Source organism: Amblyomma americanum, chromosome 11 (assembly GCF_052857255.1).
Source record: "Amblyomma americanum isolate KBUSLIRL-KWMA chromosome 11, ASM5285725v1, whole genome shotgun sequence".
Taxonomy (NCBI): domain Eukaryota; kingdom Metazoa; phylum Arthropoda; class Arachnida; order Ixodida; family Ixodidae; genus Amblyomma; species Amblyomma americanum.
Genome location: NC_135507.1, coordinates 102,535,789 through 102,552,966, shown reverse-complemented (window position 1 = coordinate 102,552,966; position 17,178 = coordinate 102,535,789). Strand labels below are relative to the sequence as shown.

Genomic DNA, 17,178 nt, shown 5'->3' with positions numbered 1-17,178 from the left:
TGCCCGTTAATGATCCCCAGGGGGTCGAAAGTATTCCGGAGTCCTCCACTACGGCGCCTATTTCCTCCTTCCTTATTTCACACTCTCCTTTATCTCTTCCCTTACGGCGCACTTCGGATGTCCATCGAGATATGTGAGACAGTTTTTTTTAATTTGTTTTTTGGGGAAAGGAAATGGCGCAGTATCTGTCTCATATATCAGCGGAGACCTGAACCACGCCGTAAGGGAAGGGATAAAGGAGGGAGTGAAAGAAGGAACGAAGAGGTGTCGTAGTCGTAGGTGTCGTAGGTGTCGTAGGTGGCGCCATTTCATTCCTCCAAAACCAATTTTCAAGTCCCGGAGACGGTGGTCCTGATCGCGCATTACATATCCAAATAATACTGAAGAACGCGGTCCGTGTCAATGCTAGTATTTAACATGAGCCTCACGCCTAAAGCTGAACTTAAGCGTGAGGTTAAGCCTTAACATTTTTAGTGTACGAGGGTGAAAACACAGGGGGCGGTGACACGGCGGCCGTGAACAGCCACGAAGGCAGATGCTATAATCCAGCAGATTCTGAGAACCATCTTCTGGACGGATGTCCCACTGCAGCCGCGGTGGAGGCTGATGCTATCCACAAGCATCTTTGTGTCAGAAATGCTGGCCGGCACCCGGGCCATGCTTCGGTACCACCCGCAAGTTTAAAAGCCAATGCCAAGACCGGAGGAGGAGTAGAGAGAGGAAGGCTACGAGAGTGTCCTTGCGGACTGTCGCCGATCGAGACCAATGTCGAACCATTCTACCATGCGATTGTAAATAGCGTGCATACGCTATTCCTGATCGCCTTGCTGGCCTGGCTCTACGTGGAAGCCGCGGCGAGCACCAGAAAAACTGGCGTCCCAACAATGGTTTTGGAGGAGTGTTGGGGATAGCGGGTTCCCATAAGGTGACCATTCAGTTATTTATCGGAGAGGGAATTAGCTTTCTCTACAATACTGAAAAAAAATAGGAGCAGTGGATACGGCAGAGTGCTCTGCAGGAATGGGAAATGAAGGTAAGCCATTTCGTACGGTTCGATAAATTCTGCTGGAGCCATGGGGTATGTGAAACTGTTTACAGCACAGCAGTTAGCCGTCCATTCCTGGCAGGTGACCTCCCGCGTCCGCTACATGAGGGTAGGCGGAAAGGACTGTGACCAGGGTAATGAAGAGTGTAGGACAGAACGAAAGAGGCCAGACTGAAGGCCAGATGAGGTGGATGGACGAAAAAGCAGCCTTGGAGGACGCGGAAGTAGTCGGATTGAAAGTGGGTGTGGAGAAAAACGCATTGTTTACATAGTCCTGCGTAATGCGCGAATGCGAGCTTACGCGGGCCAGATGCTGTTGACAGTGCTTCTGTTGAGCGGTGGTAGATACGGCGATAGGCCCCTTATAGTGCAAAAGATATAGCTTAACCATACACTTAAGCCCAGTTTTAGGCCTTAATAACATGTTGAACACCCCACAACCAAGAATACGCGCGATTGTTCGCTATTCTAGCGTGTGCAGAGCCCGTCCGACTGTCTTGCGCCCGCCATGCGGCAAGATGAGGCGAGGAATGCAGAGCACACACTTGGATTACGGGGTACTTTTTTTCATCACCCATGTACAGTCGTTTTCAAAAATGCACGAGCTTAAGAGCCTAATTTATTAATGGAAAAATCTCACTGACATATTCCTGACATATGTACTCTCTTATATATGATGTGACATGCCTCCAAAATTCCCGCTGGCTCCTTGTTTAACCCTGCCGAAAAATAGTCGTGTTTTGAAATAACGAAGTCCAGTGGTTTAGTAAATTCGCCTCGTCATCACAAGGTACACACCTTTCATGTTCTTCAAACCGGGAATTAAAGCAGCGGCCCGTTTGGCGGACGCACTTACATTTCCCAGCAAGAATCTTTCTGAGCTTTTGCATCGGACTGGATCGCATTAACAACAATGCGCTGGATTCAGACGGACGATAAAGCTGTAGTGACTGTGGAGACGCTGCAATGTACGACATGCCGTGACAAAGGTACAGTGTGACCATGGAAACTGAAAACCATATTATAAAATAAGCAGAGGTGTGTACCTGTACGACCAGGTTCTAAAAACTTAAGTGATAGCGATAATTCGATCCCAGTCACGCGGGAATAACGGTTACAATCGCCATTGATGAAGCGTGCAACACGGTTCTGCATGGATTCGAGACTACATATTCTATATGTATACTTGTCGAGGTGACTATGTGTGCGATGAAAATTCAAGTTGTGGGCGAACAAGCGGCTGGTAAGCGAGCTTTCCAGAGTAGTTTTTAAGTGTTCGAAGGTTTCTGAAGCCTTACCTGTTATTTTATTAATGTATGCAGACCAGGAAAGGTTTGTATCATGATGAATGCCGAGATATTTCTATCACTACGTTGTTGTGACTTGGCGACTGTTGAGCGGGAAGGTGAACGAGGATTTTTATAGTCCACGGCTTAAAGTCATTAATTCACGCTTATCAGTAATAACTGCCACAAGCCAATTGGAGCACAAGTTGCTTATAGGGCCTAGATCTTCCTGTAGAGCAAGATGATGGGCGTAATTAGAAATTTGAATATTTCTGTTTGGCAGATTGTTGATATACATTAGATATAGTACAGGGCCCAGTACACTGCTCAGGAGAACGAGAGAGACGATGGGCAATTATTTATAGCGGTGAATTGTTTCCGAAATTAGACAAAATATCTAATTCATGATAGTGTTATTGAGTCGAAGTTTAACGAGCAGAGTTTGGCAATTAAACAACGATGTGCTACGCGATAAAACACCTTAGGAAAGGGAATTAAAATACAGTCTATTAGTTATCGCTCATGATAGACTGAACTTCGTGAGTAAATTGCATGAGTTGTGTATCGTACGACAATTCTTTCCTAAAACCATTTTTATGAGCGTAAAAAAAGCTTATTTTTCAAGATGCTTCCTGACGTTTGAAGCAATGACATGTTCTAGCAGCTTATATTCAGTACATGTTAAAGATATTGGTCGGTTGTTACTGATATTTTTCTTGTCCCCTAGATTTGAATACAGGAATGGCTTTGCAAATTTCCAATCAAACAGATGTTCGGCTGTTGATAAATACTGCTGAAAATTTTTTTACAGGATTAAGCTACTTGAGTTTAAAGTGAGTTTGAGGAACTTAGCGTTAATTTATTATAAACCAGATCTAGCGCACATTTTAAGGTTTTAGACTAAGGACGTGATGCCTTCGGCAGTTAATTCAATCTGTGTCATATATATGCAGTTGACTTCGGCGGTAGCGGGAATGTCAGAATTATTTTCTTGGTTGAACACTGATGTGAAATATTTGTTAAAGATGGTCACAATTTTTTCGGAGTTTTTTCGGCATCATTGAGTGATTTCGGCCTGCGTACTAACTGAGGAGATAGTACGCCAGCCTTTTTGTAGCGATAGCAACATTATGGTAGTATTTCAAGCCTTTAGCGTGATGGCTCCGTGGCGGTGGTGGCACCGCCACGCTGTCCCGTGGTTGATCACGTGGTGCGGAGCAGCTGCCGGCAACGCGACGCAGTGGCTGATCACGTGGCTCGTCACGTGGTTCCAGGTTTAACCAAAGCTAAACCACCGCCATTTTTTTCTAGCTGCCATGCTTAACAGAGTGAAGGTCATGCGAATAAAATTTATGCTTCACGTTACGGACGGCATATCAGTATTGTTTTTCGCATGGCTTCTGTTCGGGTTTCAGCGAGGAGGATGTAGATTTTTTCATTGTTTTGAATAAGCGCTTTTTTATTCCTAAGTGAGCGCAGTGTCCTATGAGCATTTCTGTAAGCAAGGTCCAGTTTTCATTGACAGCACGGAAAGAGAAGGAAGAAACGTACGACAAGAAAAATTCCTGCAGGCCAATGTTAGTGGTATTGCAGTCAGCTTTTTTAAAGTTAAAAACGAGCTTAGACGGAAGATGCCGCCTGTGTGATGGGATGCTAGTTGTAAAATTAAGGATCTGATGCTTACTGAATCACTCACTACTAGAAATGCTGCTTGAGTTCTAGGAGCATGACCGAGGCCGAGATTATTAGTTCTGCGTGTAGGTTGGTTTACTAAATCTGCTAGCGAATAATCTAAAGCTAAGTCGATGAATTCTTCGTAGCAGCGAGAACTGGAGTTGAGGTTAGACCATTCCATATCCAGGTAATTAAAATCACCCTGTCAGATATGTATTAGTTGTGGAAAATTTGTCTCTAATGACACTGAGGTTATCGCGCAAATTAGATATGAAGACATTGGAGCTTTCTGGCGGTATGTAACATGCACCAGTTATTGCATAACAAATTATATCCGGATGCACATACAGCTAACCTCAAGAGGATTGGATAGGTTAACTAGTTGGGATACTATCATTGATTGTACCAGCAAGCGTTTCCCGTGTGAGCTATCTTGTCGCCAGAACTACACTTCCTGACACAGCGTCAAACACGTGGGCGGTGTCACCCATGAGCAGTTTGTTTACGTTAAGTTTGTACGAGGAATTCTGTGACACCGCACACTCAAGTAGGCGCCTTCTTGCTATCCGTGTTTTTAAAGAATAGCATTCCAGTCGAAATCAACAAGACGAACTGTACATGGACCGGGAATGTAATGCGAAGACAAGATGCCGGTGATTCTTTCAACTAGAGCAGTGTTTTACAAGAGAGGTGAGCGTATCAGGTGGTATCAGAGCCAGGAGGGCGGATGAAATGTGGAAGCTTACGGGATAAGGCCACAGCAGCTACCACACGACTGGGTTCATGGAGGAATATCAGAGAGGTCCAAAGGCCCACATTTGCTTACAATTGTACCGTTTAGTTCTATGATGTATGCCATTTATTGCACCAGCTAACCATATTTTTATGTGATCATCACTATGAACTTCACCAATAGAAAGGTACAACGATGCAAATGGGCTTCCTACCATGCGAGAGGCCGCCACCTCCACCCCCCCCCCCCCCGTCCCCCGCTACAACATCGCCCTGACGGCAATGTGAGTGTGGCTGCACAAACGCAAAATACATTCCACACGTATAGTTGCTAATCACTAGGACCGGTAACAGGATGTCGCACGAGCCTAGTTGAAACTTAAATTCGCATTACCACACCGGTAAACACTGCAGGAATTTGTCTCAAGCATCATGAATCTAGACTTCTTGCGACAAGAGTGCGTTGTCATGGCGTGAGAGTTTCTTTCATTTCATCACTCCTGGCTGTAGCCTCTATTAAAAGTGTCCTAATCCGCGTTAATCAGTTTGCAATCTCTCTTTATATTTCGAGACAAAACAAAGTAGATTAACCTTGCTCGGATGTCACGCAGAATTTTTTGTCTTTTTTCGCCCTCCCTCAGCGAACGAAAAATGGCACTTTTACATCAATGCTGGCCATCACACTATAATGTCGGTACATGCCAGCGAAGAGCAGGTGGGCAATCTTCCAAGCAGAAAACTGGTACGTACGAAAATTTTCAGCATACATCGTGACAACAAGCGGGCACAGTTAGCTGAAACTGCGCTGGCTGGTTATAATGATGAAGTGTGCCTTCTGGGACCCGTGATACAGCTCGTCCTTGAAGACCGCCCATAACGTGAATTTGGCTTTGAGTATAAGGATTATAAAGCATCTGATCTTTGCAGCCTGGTTCAAGCAAATTTCTCTCAATATTTCGCGCAGTCGCAGTAAACACTGTTTTTTGTACGGTCATACCGTGAAATCTTCACAGTGCCTCACAAATCTTTTGTTTTTTGGTTGCATCTTGCCAACTACTCTCCGCCATTGGCCGCGTGGTTATCACGCGAAATGAGGGCAAGGCACGGCTGGTGTACTTGACAATTTGAATATTGAGCTTGACGCCTTGAAAGAAGGCGCGCTACCTGCTAGGCGTGAATGGCAACATTATTTCGAAACGAGTGGTTCAGCTGGTACTTGTAGTCTTCATATTGAGGAAAAACTATAAAATGTGACCCGGGTTAGACGACTAAAGCCGATTTTCCGCCTGACGACGCCATCCTACTCACACTTCCAGAATTCAACAGAAACACTTGTAATTCAATACATCAAACGAATTTTCTTGAAAATAAATTGCAGACCTAGTGCATGCTAAATATTTATACAGATCACCCTCACTGTAGTACTCAAAAGAATAAATTAAAATAACGCAACTATACATGCGTGCTTATGAACATTAGTTCCTCATGAATGGAAGACCAGTCGTCTGGTTCCACTTCTTAAGCCGGGGAAATCACCACCCGACCTTTCATCATACCGTCCAATTGCACTCGCCAGCTGCGTCGGCAAAGTCATGGAAAGAATGTTGCTCACACGCGTGGAATGGTACTTGGAGCGATATCAGATTTATCCAACCTTCATCTCTGGGTTCCGACGGGGCCGCTCTTCTATCGACCACGTGGTTGACCTTGTAACGTCGATGCACCACAGCAAAAGTTTGAAAAGATTGACCGTGGCATTGTTTTTGGATATCAAGGGCGCGTACGACAACGTAACGCATAAGGTCATTTTGGACGCAATGGAAGCTGCCGAGATCGGAGGGCGCACGTTCCGCTGGATACGCAGCTATTTATCAGAGAGGTCGTTTTTTGTCCTGACTGCGGACGGACCAACGTCCTTACACCGAAATTCGCGCGGGGTCCCTCAGGGTGGAGTGCTGAGCCCAGTTCTCTTCAACCTTGCTCTTATCCTCTTCAACCTTGCTCTTGAATCTGTTACAGTGGCACCGGGAATAAGTGACCATGAAGCTGTTGCCGCCACTGTTTTTTGCAAGAAACCCGAATTTCAAAAAGGGCGTTCAAGAAAAATATTTCTGTACGAGAGAGGGAACTACGATGCTGTAAAGAATGCTTTAGTAAATTACTTTCCTTTGTTTCTCAGTTATAGCGTAACGTGTGACGTGGATGGCTTGTGGATCGCATTTAAGGACAAGCTTCTCTACTTGATTACATCGTACGTTCCTTCTAAGACTGTATCAGGGAAACTACGCGCTGACAAACCTTGGATTTCAAGGGAATTACGTAGATCCATTAGAAGAAAGGCCACACTGTATAAGAAATATCGTAAAACTAAGAGCCCCTCCTTATTCACAAAACTGAAGATATTGACGTGTTCGCTTAAGACAGAACTGAAAAGTGCTAAGCGTCTTTACCTCTCGTCTTTATCGGAAAAGATAAGGGTTAATCCAAAACATGTGTGGAAGCATATTAAAAATACTAAAAAAGATAACATTGGAATTCCGTCTTTGGTGCACAATAACAGCGTTGTGGCAGACGACTTGAGTAAAGCTGAAATTTTTAATGCGTATTTTCACTCAGTATTTGTCAGTGATCAAGCAGATCTCAATTTAGTCACGCAAAATTTCACACACTTGCCGGAAATGGAAGATGTAATGATAACTGAGACGGGTGTGATTACGCTGCTGTCTAATCTAAATTCCCATTCTGCCCACGGCCCAGACGGTATATCTAATCATATTCTGAAGCTATGTGCAATAGAAATAGCTCCATTTTTGGTCGCAATATTCAATAAATCCCTGGATTATAAAAAACTCCCAAACGACTGGAAGCTTGCAAATGTAACGCCAATACATAAGGATGGTGATCGCGCAAATATATGCAATTACAGACCGGTGTCCCTCACCTCTGTTTCTTGTAAAACACTGGAGCATATAATATATTCTGGTCTTATGAAGCACCTTAATGGTCATGATTTCTTCACTACCGCTCAACATGGTTTCCGTTCGGGCCTATCGTGTACAACTCAGCTCACCGAGTTCATCCATGATGTTGCGGAAGGTATAGATAGGGGTGTTCAAATAGACGCAGTTTTTCTTGATTTCCGCAAGGCTTTTGACGTGGTTTCGCATTCTCTACTCTTAACAAAGTTATCGTATTTAGGTATACCTTCTAGACTTCTTGGATGGATTCAAGATTATTTGTATGCACGGCGACAACGGGTACTTATTAACGGTGTCACTTTGCAGTCTGTTCAGGTTTTATCGGGTGTGCCGCAAGGCTCAGTACTTGGGCCTTTGTTGTTTCTTGTTTTTGTAAATGATTTGCCGAGTGAACTGTGCTCCCGTGTTAGGCTGTACGCTGATGACTGTGTTCTTTACCGTTCTGTCACGTGCGCAAATGATACCATTCTGTTGCAGTCTGACCTTGACAAGGTATGTGCGTGGTGTGACAAATGGAAGATGACTCTCAACACCAGTAAATGTTACCTCATGCAGTTCACAAACAAAAAAAAGAAGATATGGGGCAACTATAATCTAAATCAATCTGTTCTACAGACAAAGGACAGAGTAAAGTATCTCGGTATCACATTTACAGCGAAGTTGGATTGGACCGCACACGTCGACGCGATAACTGCCAGGGCTTCCTGCGTTCTCAACCTTTTTAAAAGAAACTTTAAACATACGACTCCACGCCTAAAAGAAACATTTTACTTTACGAATGTCAGGCCAATTCTCGAATATGGATGCGTATGTTGGGACCCGTTCACAAATATTTTAAAGGACAAGCTAGAACGAGTTCAGAAGCGGGCAGCAAGGTTCGTAACTGGGAATTACAACTTTAAGGTTAGAGGTTCTGAACTTCGGGAAGCTCTTGGTTGGAAGTTATTATCCCACCGAAGAAAAGTTTTTAGAATAAAGTTTTTGTACGACATTTACAATAATAAAACAGGAATTAATAAAAGCCTCTATTTAAGGCAACCTCACTACGTTTCGAGTAGAAGGGACAATACCATGAAAATTAGAGGGTATAACTGCCGGATCAATACATTTAAATATTCATTTTTTCCCAACACAATAAGTGACTGGAATCTGCTGCCTAATGAAGTGTTTTAGAGCGAGAATTTCCAGGCAGCAATTGACCTTGCAATATTCTGATTATGCTGCTCTCAGTGTTGGTTCTGTGTCTCGGGTGCAATCAGAATGCTTTTATCTTTTTGGAAGTTCTTATCATTTTTCTGTAACTTTTATTTCTGTTTTGTTCTCTTGTGCTGTATTGAATTTTACTGTTAATGTACTTACCCCCCCCCCTACAATAATGCCTCTCAAGGCGCTGTAGGTACCTTGAATAAATAAATAAATAAATAAATTATCGGCCTGGTCGACGTATTGCCACAATTGCTCAGATCTCGGTATATGCAGACGACATCTGTATTTGGGCATCAGGGGTTACCCGTCGTCAAGTTCGTGCAAGATTTCAAAAAGCGGCATCGATATTGACATTTTATCTTCGCTTGCAGAGCCTGAACATTTCAACCGAAAAGTGTTCACTTGTGGCTTTCACACGCAAAATAATGTCACATTACACTATTCGCATCAATGGCGAAGCCATTCCCTATGACAGAAGCCACAGATTCCTTGGTGTTGTCATCGACAGGAACCTCTCGTGGAGTCCACATATCTACGACATGAGAAAAAGACTAGTTTCGATTGTCCACGTCCTCTCCTTCCTCAGGGGAAAGTTCTGGGGCGCATCAGTGCGCTCGATGCTACAACTGTGCCGTTCCCTATTTCTGGGCTACATGCGGTACAGTCTTCCGATATTCAGTTCCATTAGAAAAACAAATATCAAGACTCTTCAAAGTGTGCAAGCGCAAGCTCTCCGTATCTGTCTTGGACTGCCTAAATGTGCATCAACAGCAGCAACTGTTCTTGTTGCCCGGGAACATCCTGTTACTATATACATTGCTGTTGACACCATGAGAACACATATTTGGCACCTCACACGGGTTCCCTGTCATCACCTCGCAACACTCCCAATAATTAGGCCGCGTACTGCATTCGCCAAAGTCATTGAAGCCCATCGCGCATATCTTCCATCGCAGTTCACCCCTGCGTCAAGACCGAGCTCACCCTTATGGAGTCTTCATGAACCTCGGGTTCACCTCTATATTCTTGGCATTACAAAGAAAGCTGGTGCATCACTGCCCGCTCTCAAACAACTGACATTGAATCACCTGCATTCTTACCACAGTCACCGCTTACATATTTACACAGATGGATCAGTTCACTCGACCAGTTCTGCGGGGTCGGTGGTGATACTGGCCAAATCCATCTTCATGAAAGTAAAGACGACCTATCCAACATCTTCAACTGGTGCGGAACTCGCAGCCTTACGGGCTGCGGTAGAGTTCATTAGTCAAGAACCTCCACATGACTGGACGGTTTTCACCGACTCTAAGGCAGCCCTTCAAGCCCTGCAAACTGCGCTACGCCGCGGGTCGCAGGAGCAACTTGTTGCTGAGATCCGTCTACTGTACCACGGCACCGTTTACAAAGGTCATGACATCATTTTTCAATGGCTGCCAGGACACTGTGGTATTAACGGTAATCACCAGGCCGATGCGGCTGCGCGTTCTGCTCACAACGACGGACTTCCAGTGAGGATCCCAATATCGAGACCTGACGCTGCGTGTGGGCTTTGCCCTTTGGCGCTGGAGCGCACACTTTCAGCGTGGAACACGGGAGAGTTTTGCAACCTCCGTTTCAAGGCACTGGACCCTGAACTGCGCCTTCGTCTTCCACGTAACTTAGAACGTCGCGACGCAACACTGTTATGCCGTTTATGAATCGGTGTTGCATTTACCAATTACTATGCTTTCCGGATGGGGATGGCCGACAGCCCTGCCTGTGAGAGCTGTGGTTGTGAAGAGACCATTGCTCATCTTCTCTGTGAGTGCCCTGCATTTGCGAGTGCAAGACATACACTGTGTTGTGCCCTGGACCGCCTCGATCCTCGCCCATTAACAGAGCAAAAGATCCTCGGTCCGTGGCCACAGCAGTCGACTGTCCTCAAGGCATACAAGGCACTCATTGCCTACTTGAGAGCGACTGGATTGAGTGACAAATTGTGACAGCGTTGTGCGTGTGTGTGTTATGCCTTTTTTCCCTTCTCTCTTCCTCCTTTTAGTCCCCTAATCCCTCTTGCCTAGTGCAGGGTAGCCAACCGGAATCCCTTTCTGGTTAACATCCCTGCCTTTCCCTCCTCCTCTTTATCTATCTTTATGAACATTATAGAGTAAACTCATAAAGTAATAGATTTTAATAATAGGCAAAAATGAATACCTCCAAGTGCATTACTACAAGTTGGAAGCATGATTTGCTTATGTACAAAAAGAACGATATCCATCAGACGTCACAATGTTTCCACGTACTGCTATATAAGGTGCATATGTTTCTATATATATATTAATTCTGCGTCCTGGTAGTTTGGTGGATATTTACTTAAAAGCGGCTGCATAATAATTTCACAGATTAACTATTTTTGTTCATAACCTCTGATCTCTGTTGTTCATATATAAAATATGGGTTATTATTGCATTTTTCTATATTCAAAATTTGGTCTATTACTTCTGGCATTTGACCTCAAAAATTGACCGGTCTAACGTCACGCATGCATGCCTTTGAGGGCTAAATTATACTTGAATAACTTCCTAGTATTACGTGCAGCGTAAGTCAGAATCTCTGGCAACCAATTTTATGCGTTTGGGAATGGTTCCAATATCTCTTACTGAACGTTTTGGACAGATTACAGAGGTTTCTTTACTGTATATATTGCCGCGAGTTTGTGTACTTTTTGTTTGCTCATTCTTCAAAGCTGCCAGCGCGCGGCTTTATCGCTTCGTTTGTGGATGCCTGATACGACCAGATTTATGTCGATTGATCGCATCCAAGCGGAGCTGATTCTACGTTGTTGCAGAATGTCGTGGTAATTTTGAACACTGTATGTCGAAAGTCCGCTATCAGCTTTAAATTCAACACGGCCGAGAGCGGCGGGCACTCTATTCGTCGACCGCCGAACACGCTAGTTGCTACGCCACCGCCGAGTCATTCACTCCACTGTGGGCGCAAGTCAGCCTAATGAAGAGTCTCTTTTGGAAACCGATTTCGCTCTCTTCCTGCACGCCGGACTGCCGTCACTATTACATGACATCTCTTGGAGATGCTGGGTGACTATCCATGTACCGGACGCCCCCTGCAGGCCGTGACGACAGTCCTCTGCTCTTCGCAGTGGAGGATGTGTCACCAGTTCACTGAATCAGCCGACGTCTCCAAGGATCGCAACCTCAGTTCGGGACCCTCCCGGACGGTACCCGATAGCTAAAAGAAACAGCTACGAGCACCACAAACTTGCCACAGATGTCGACCCCGATCATACTGCAGCAGCCGCGGGTGTCGCGAACTTTGAATGGATTCATAGAAGAAGACCCCGAAGAATGCTTGGACTAATTTCAGCACGTGGCATTATTCAACAATTCGGATGATGAGGCGAAGATCCGACATGTATTTTTCTCACTGGAGGGCTCAGCACGCACGTGATATGAAAACCACGAGTCGTCCCTAACGACATGTTGGCTATTCAAGAAGGTATTTTTGATAGTATACACTAGTGTCGTGACGGATGAAAGAGCCGAACGACTCCTCGTGCCCAGGATCCAGTTTTCGAACGAGCCCGTTCTCAGTTACGTCGAAGAAATCAAGCGCCTCTTTAGCCGTGCCGACCCCGGGTTGAGCAAAGAAAAGCAAGCTGAGTTTTTAATGTGCGGCGTAAAAGAAAAAACTCTTTGCCAGCTTCGTCCGCCAGGCGCCAAAAACCGTCTAGGAATACACGCAAGAAGCCTGGATGATCGAGAGAACCCTCGACATCCGGATTCGGCAGTACAACCGCCCTGCGTATGTCTGTGCAATTCGTCTGGACGATACGGCCACCACCAGTGACAGCTTGCGGGACGTTATAGACGCAAAATCTTCCACGCCGAGCTACAACGACCTCTGCTAACTTGCCCACAGCCTCAATCAGAGACCCTCACTCCACACAACCCCACAACATGACTTACGCCGCTGCAGTGCGCAACCAAAGGTGTCCTGCCGCTCAGTGCCAAGAGCGCCCCAAACATCGCAATCGCCCGCCCGCCCAACTGAGTTGCAAGCTCACCCAAGAAAAGCCTACATCTGAAGGACCCCTGACCAGCGTCGCCCGCTCTGCTTCGAGTGCGCCGAACCCGGCCACCTTTTTCGGCACTACCCCTACAAAAAGAATGGGCTTGCGTGGCTCCTCAATTCATGCCCTATGACCCCGTCCCGTCCAAATACAGCGGGATAATGGCGAGTACATGCGCCGAGAGGAGTTCGTGTTAGCTTGGCGCCTTTCCAGCTCATCATCACCATCCACGCCTCGTTCTGCGTCCCCGGCCTGCAGCTACGCAGTGGTTCTTCGCGGAAGGTCCCTTAACCCCTGCAGGGGAAAGTTAAGAAAGCAACCCTGGGAGGTGAGGTTGCTCAGCAACAAAACGACGAAGATCCTTCACAGACGACACCGAATGAAGACGCCTGATCCACAGCGCCGAAGCCGCACATGAACATGAGCTCGACTACGAAGCGAATTAACGGACTTTAGAATGACGGCCGCAGCGAGAAAAGTCCCGACCACACGTCCTACCCTCGACTCACATACCCGACGAAACAGTGACCCGAGGTCGAAAAAGACCTGCAACGCAAGAGCCAGGACAGCTGACAGAAGTGGCTATCTACTGCCTAAAAGTTACCACTCTAGTAGACACAGGCGCGGATTATTCAGTGATGAATGGAACATTCGCTGCGCAATTGCGAAAATTCAAGACTGCTTGGGACGGCCCACAAATTCGCACCGCAGGGCGCCACCTCATTAGGCCATCAGGACGATGCAGAGGGCAAGTGACTCTCAAGAAACATACCTATCCTGCGACCTTCGTAGTGTTACATCAATGTTGCCACGACGTAATACCGAGAATTAATTTTCTAAATGAACGTCAGGGGATCATCGACCTTCTATCCAAGCTCATCGTTTATTCGACGGACGATGCCATTCTTTCGATGATAAGATTAAGGAGCATGTTGCCCTGAGTGTCGTCTATGAACAAGGAAGCGTCCCATCCCGATCAAGCGTCACGGATGCAAAGAACATGGAAGCTCTCATCGAGGGGAACACGGCGTTGCTTCTAGAACGATTAATCGGCATCGCAAGAGGCATTGAACATTTCCGGAGTGATTAAGCAGTGCAGCTGACGAACTTCAGCAAAGAACACCGGCATGTTAGCAAAGGAGCGCCGATGACTTTCTTCGACAGACGTTATACTGCCTTACATCGACTTCGCTATAAAACACCGCACTGCAGGAGACCACCCAGATGACGCCTTTCAGGTTCGTCCATGGCAGGGAGGCCGCGACCACCGTAGATGCCATGCTGCCCAAGGATACAAAAGAAGATATTGCCGACGTCGCCGCCTACCTTCAGTGCGCATGAGAAGGCCGAAGACTTGCCCGATTGCGGATCAAAAACCAGCTGCGGACGACGCCAGATTCGGCAACCTATGATTACGCACCGGGGAATACATTCCAGGAGACCGAGTCTGGGTTTGGACGCCTATTCACCGCCGCGTATTAGTGAAAAACTTTTGCGCCATTATTTCGGCCCCTACAAAGTTTTTCCCGGCTAGGTGAACGTGACAATGAATTCCTCCCGGAGGAAATGACTGCATTCCAGCGAAGCCGCGTACGACCAGATGTTTTCAATATCATCTGTCTCAAGCCCTATTATACGCGATAAAATACACTGCGGCGCTGCGTTTCTAGTCTCCGTATCGATTGTGCAGAGCCCGGTTTGTTTCTAGTCGCCTTATTTCTTTCAAAGCATCGAGTCCATGCCACTTTGAGAGGGAAGTGAGTGGAAAAAAAATTATTTACATATGTACACATGCCAAGGTTACCGGATACATTGAAATTCACAAGTAGACATTACGCTAAGCATGTAAGGCGAGCCAATTAAAACTTTACCATAAGCAGCTTTGAGCAATTAACCGGAATTTCTTGTGAGCGATTTAAGACGGGATAGCATATGTATTCACAGAAGAGTGAAACAGCAATAATCTGACGCGGAAAAAAAGGACCTTAGCGCCAACACCAGGAGTGCTTGCACTTTCGTCGGTTCATTTTTCAAAGCTGCCGGCACAAGCCTTTATTGCTTTGTTTGTGATGCAAGACGCGAACAGATTTATCTCGATTTATCGCATCCAGACGGGGCCGATTCTACGTTGTTCCACAATGTAGTAACTTTGCACGCTTTATCTCGAAAGTTCGCTATCAGCTTTAAATTGAGAACACCGGAATCGGCGGGTATTCTGTTCAAGTTCCGCCAAGCGTGCTTCGTTTCTACGTCACGCCGAGATATTCGATCCTTTGTGGTCGCAAGTCAGCCGAATAGAGGGTTTCGTTTCGAAGCCGTCTTGGCTGCCTTTCTGCACGCCGCACTGCCATCAGACTACGGGACAATATTGCCCATGTTACGCTCAATAAAACAGTATTTTTAGTCCAGCTCTCTTTCGTGTCCCATGTTCATTCCGCCTTCGGGTGCCTTCATTCGCGCTGCTTATGTCATATAGTAAGTGCTGTTCCTATAGTAAATATTATTCGAATAGAACATCCCAGATACGTGTTTGGATTGGATTGGTTGACAAGATTACTACAGGATTTATAATTCCTCACTTCCTGCTTTGGTGCGTTAAGGTTTGAAATTCAAGTAACTCGTTTCATTTATGCTAACGTCTAGCTGATTAGAAGTGAACCATGAGTGAAAGTTGTGTAGCCATTCACTTCCTTGAAAACAGAGCTTTCATAGCGACCTGAAAAAGAAGCCTTAGAATCATCCTCTTTTAATCAATTCATAATTTCACAAGAGCCTGGGGTGTTTAATAACTAATTTGTATATTACAGAAATAATATTGGCCCAAAAGAATATCATTGCGGATCGCCGTATTTAATTCTACCTTGGTCAGGTTTGGCAGCACTTATCAAAGTGTACTGTTCCCTCTAAGATAAATAGATTTCTACGACTCTATATCATTTCCTACAGATTCCATAAAACGAGTACTTTTTGTATATTTCATGATGGGCACAATGGAAGAAAAGTCAACCAAAACACCTGAAGTTAACTTCTGTTTTTTTGATGCTGTCTAAAAATTTTTCTTTGACATTAAATAATGTAGTATGTTCGTTACTTTTGTATATTACGTGCTCAGCGATTTCAGTAAACACCGAAAGATAAAAAAATTGTCGTATACTTGTTTAGGTCAAGATGCAGCTGTAGTGCACAGCTTGTCTAAGGAACAAATCTACCCGTATAATTAATAAAAGCAAGTGGTATATGCATCAGATAGTGGTGTTTATGCCTGTTATAACATCATGCTTGTTTTTACCCAGATAAGTAGATATTAAAGAGTATTAATATCTACTTATCTGGGTAAAAACAAGTCACGATACTAAGACCTTCATGGCTCATTGTAGGAATATCCGTACAGCATGGGCAGCTGTACTAGAGCTTAATGTAAAGGTTAATCGGGCTTCCATGGAAGAGACTAGCTCTTCAGCTTATGCCCCATCTCTAGCACATAACACCCCCATCAACTTGTTAAGAACATTAACACGCTGACTATAACTATAAGAGACCGGTAGATAGGTAGTCCGAAGGTAATGGGCGTTGGTCAGGGCTTCGTGACCGCCCAGTTTAAGGACGCTGTACTCCTGAAGCCAGAGGTCTAATGTGTTGGCTACACTGCCTTCTGCCTTCTTTTGTCCTTAAGTTTTTTTCATATAACGCAGCGTTCAACCACCTGTTCCTGAGCTATAGTGTAATTGGATGTGTCTCCTGTAAGAGGATGAGGAGGAAGTATCAAAGGAGGAGATGCGTGAAGAGTTTGAAATCGCCCTGACGAAGGCGAAGAACACGAAAACGTCAGGACAGAAAAGAGATTCATCGTGCTCAACGAGCGCTTCTTGAAAGAGGATGAGGAAGAAAGGTCAGAGGAGGTGTCCAGCAGCAGCACGTGCGCGCAGAAGGAAAGCATTTTGATGGATCCTGTTAATTACTAATAGGAGTAATTAACAGATGTTCCGCAAATTCGGGGAGCAGAAAGAAGCACCACCTACTAGTGAGTGTCTACAGTGAGAGCTATTACACTCCTGTTCCTGGGCTTCGCCGCTGTGTAGTAGTGATAGTAGTAGTAATAGTAGTAGTAATAGTAGTAGTAGTAGTAATAATAGTAGTAGTAGTAGCAGTAGAAATAGCAGTAGTAGTAGTCGTCGTAACCGATGT

At 45.3% G+C, this 17,178-nt stretch overlaps 1 protein-coding gene across 3 annotated transcripts in view; it reads left to right on the top strand.

Annotated features, from left to right (window-relative positions):
* LOC144110178 (uncharacterized) overlaps positions 1–17,178 on the top strand; it is a 315,005-nt gene that overhangs the window by 238,206 nt on the left and 59,621 nt on the right. For all 3 annotated transcript variants that reach the window (XM_077643014.1, XM_077643013.1, XM_077643012.1), the window contains one exon: positions 5,379–5,479. In XM_077643014.1, the coding sequence (XP_077499140.1) occupies positions 5,379–5,479 (101 nt within the window). The remainder of the gene's footprint in view (positions 1–5,378; positions 5,480–17,178) is intronic.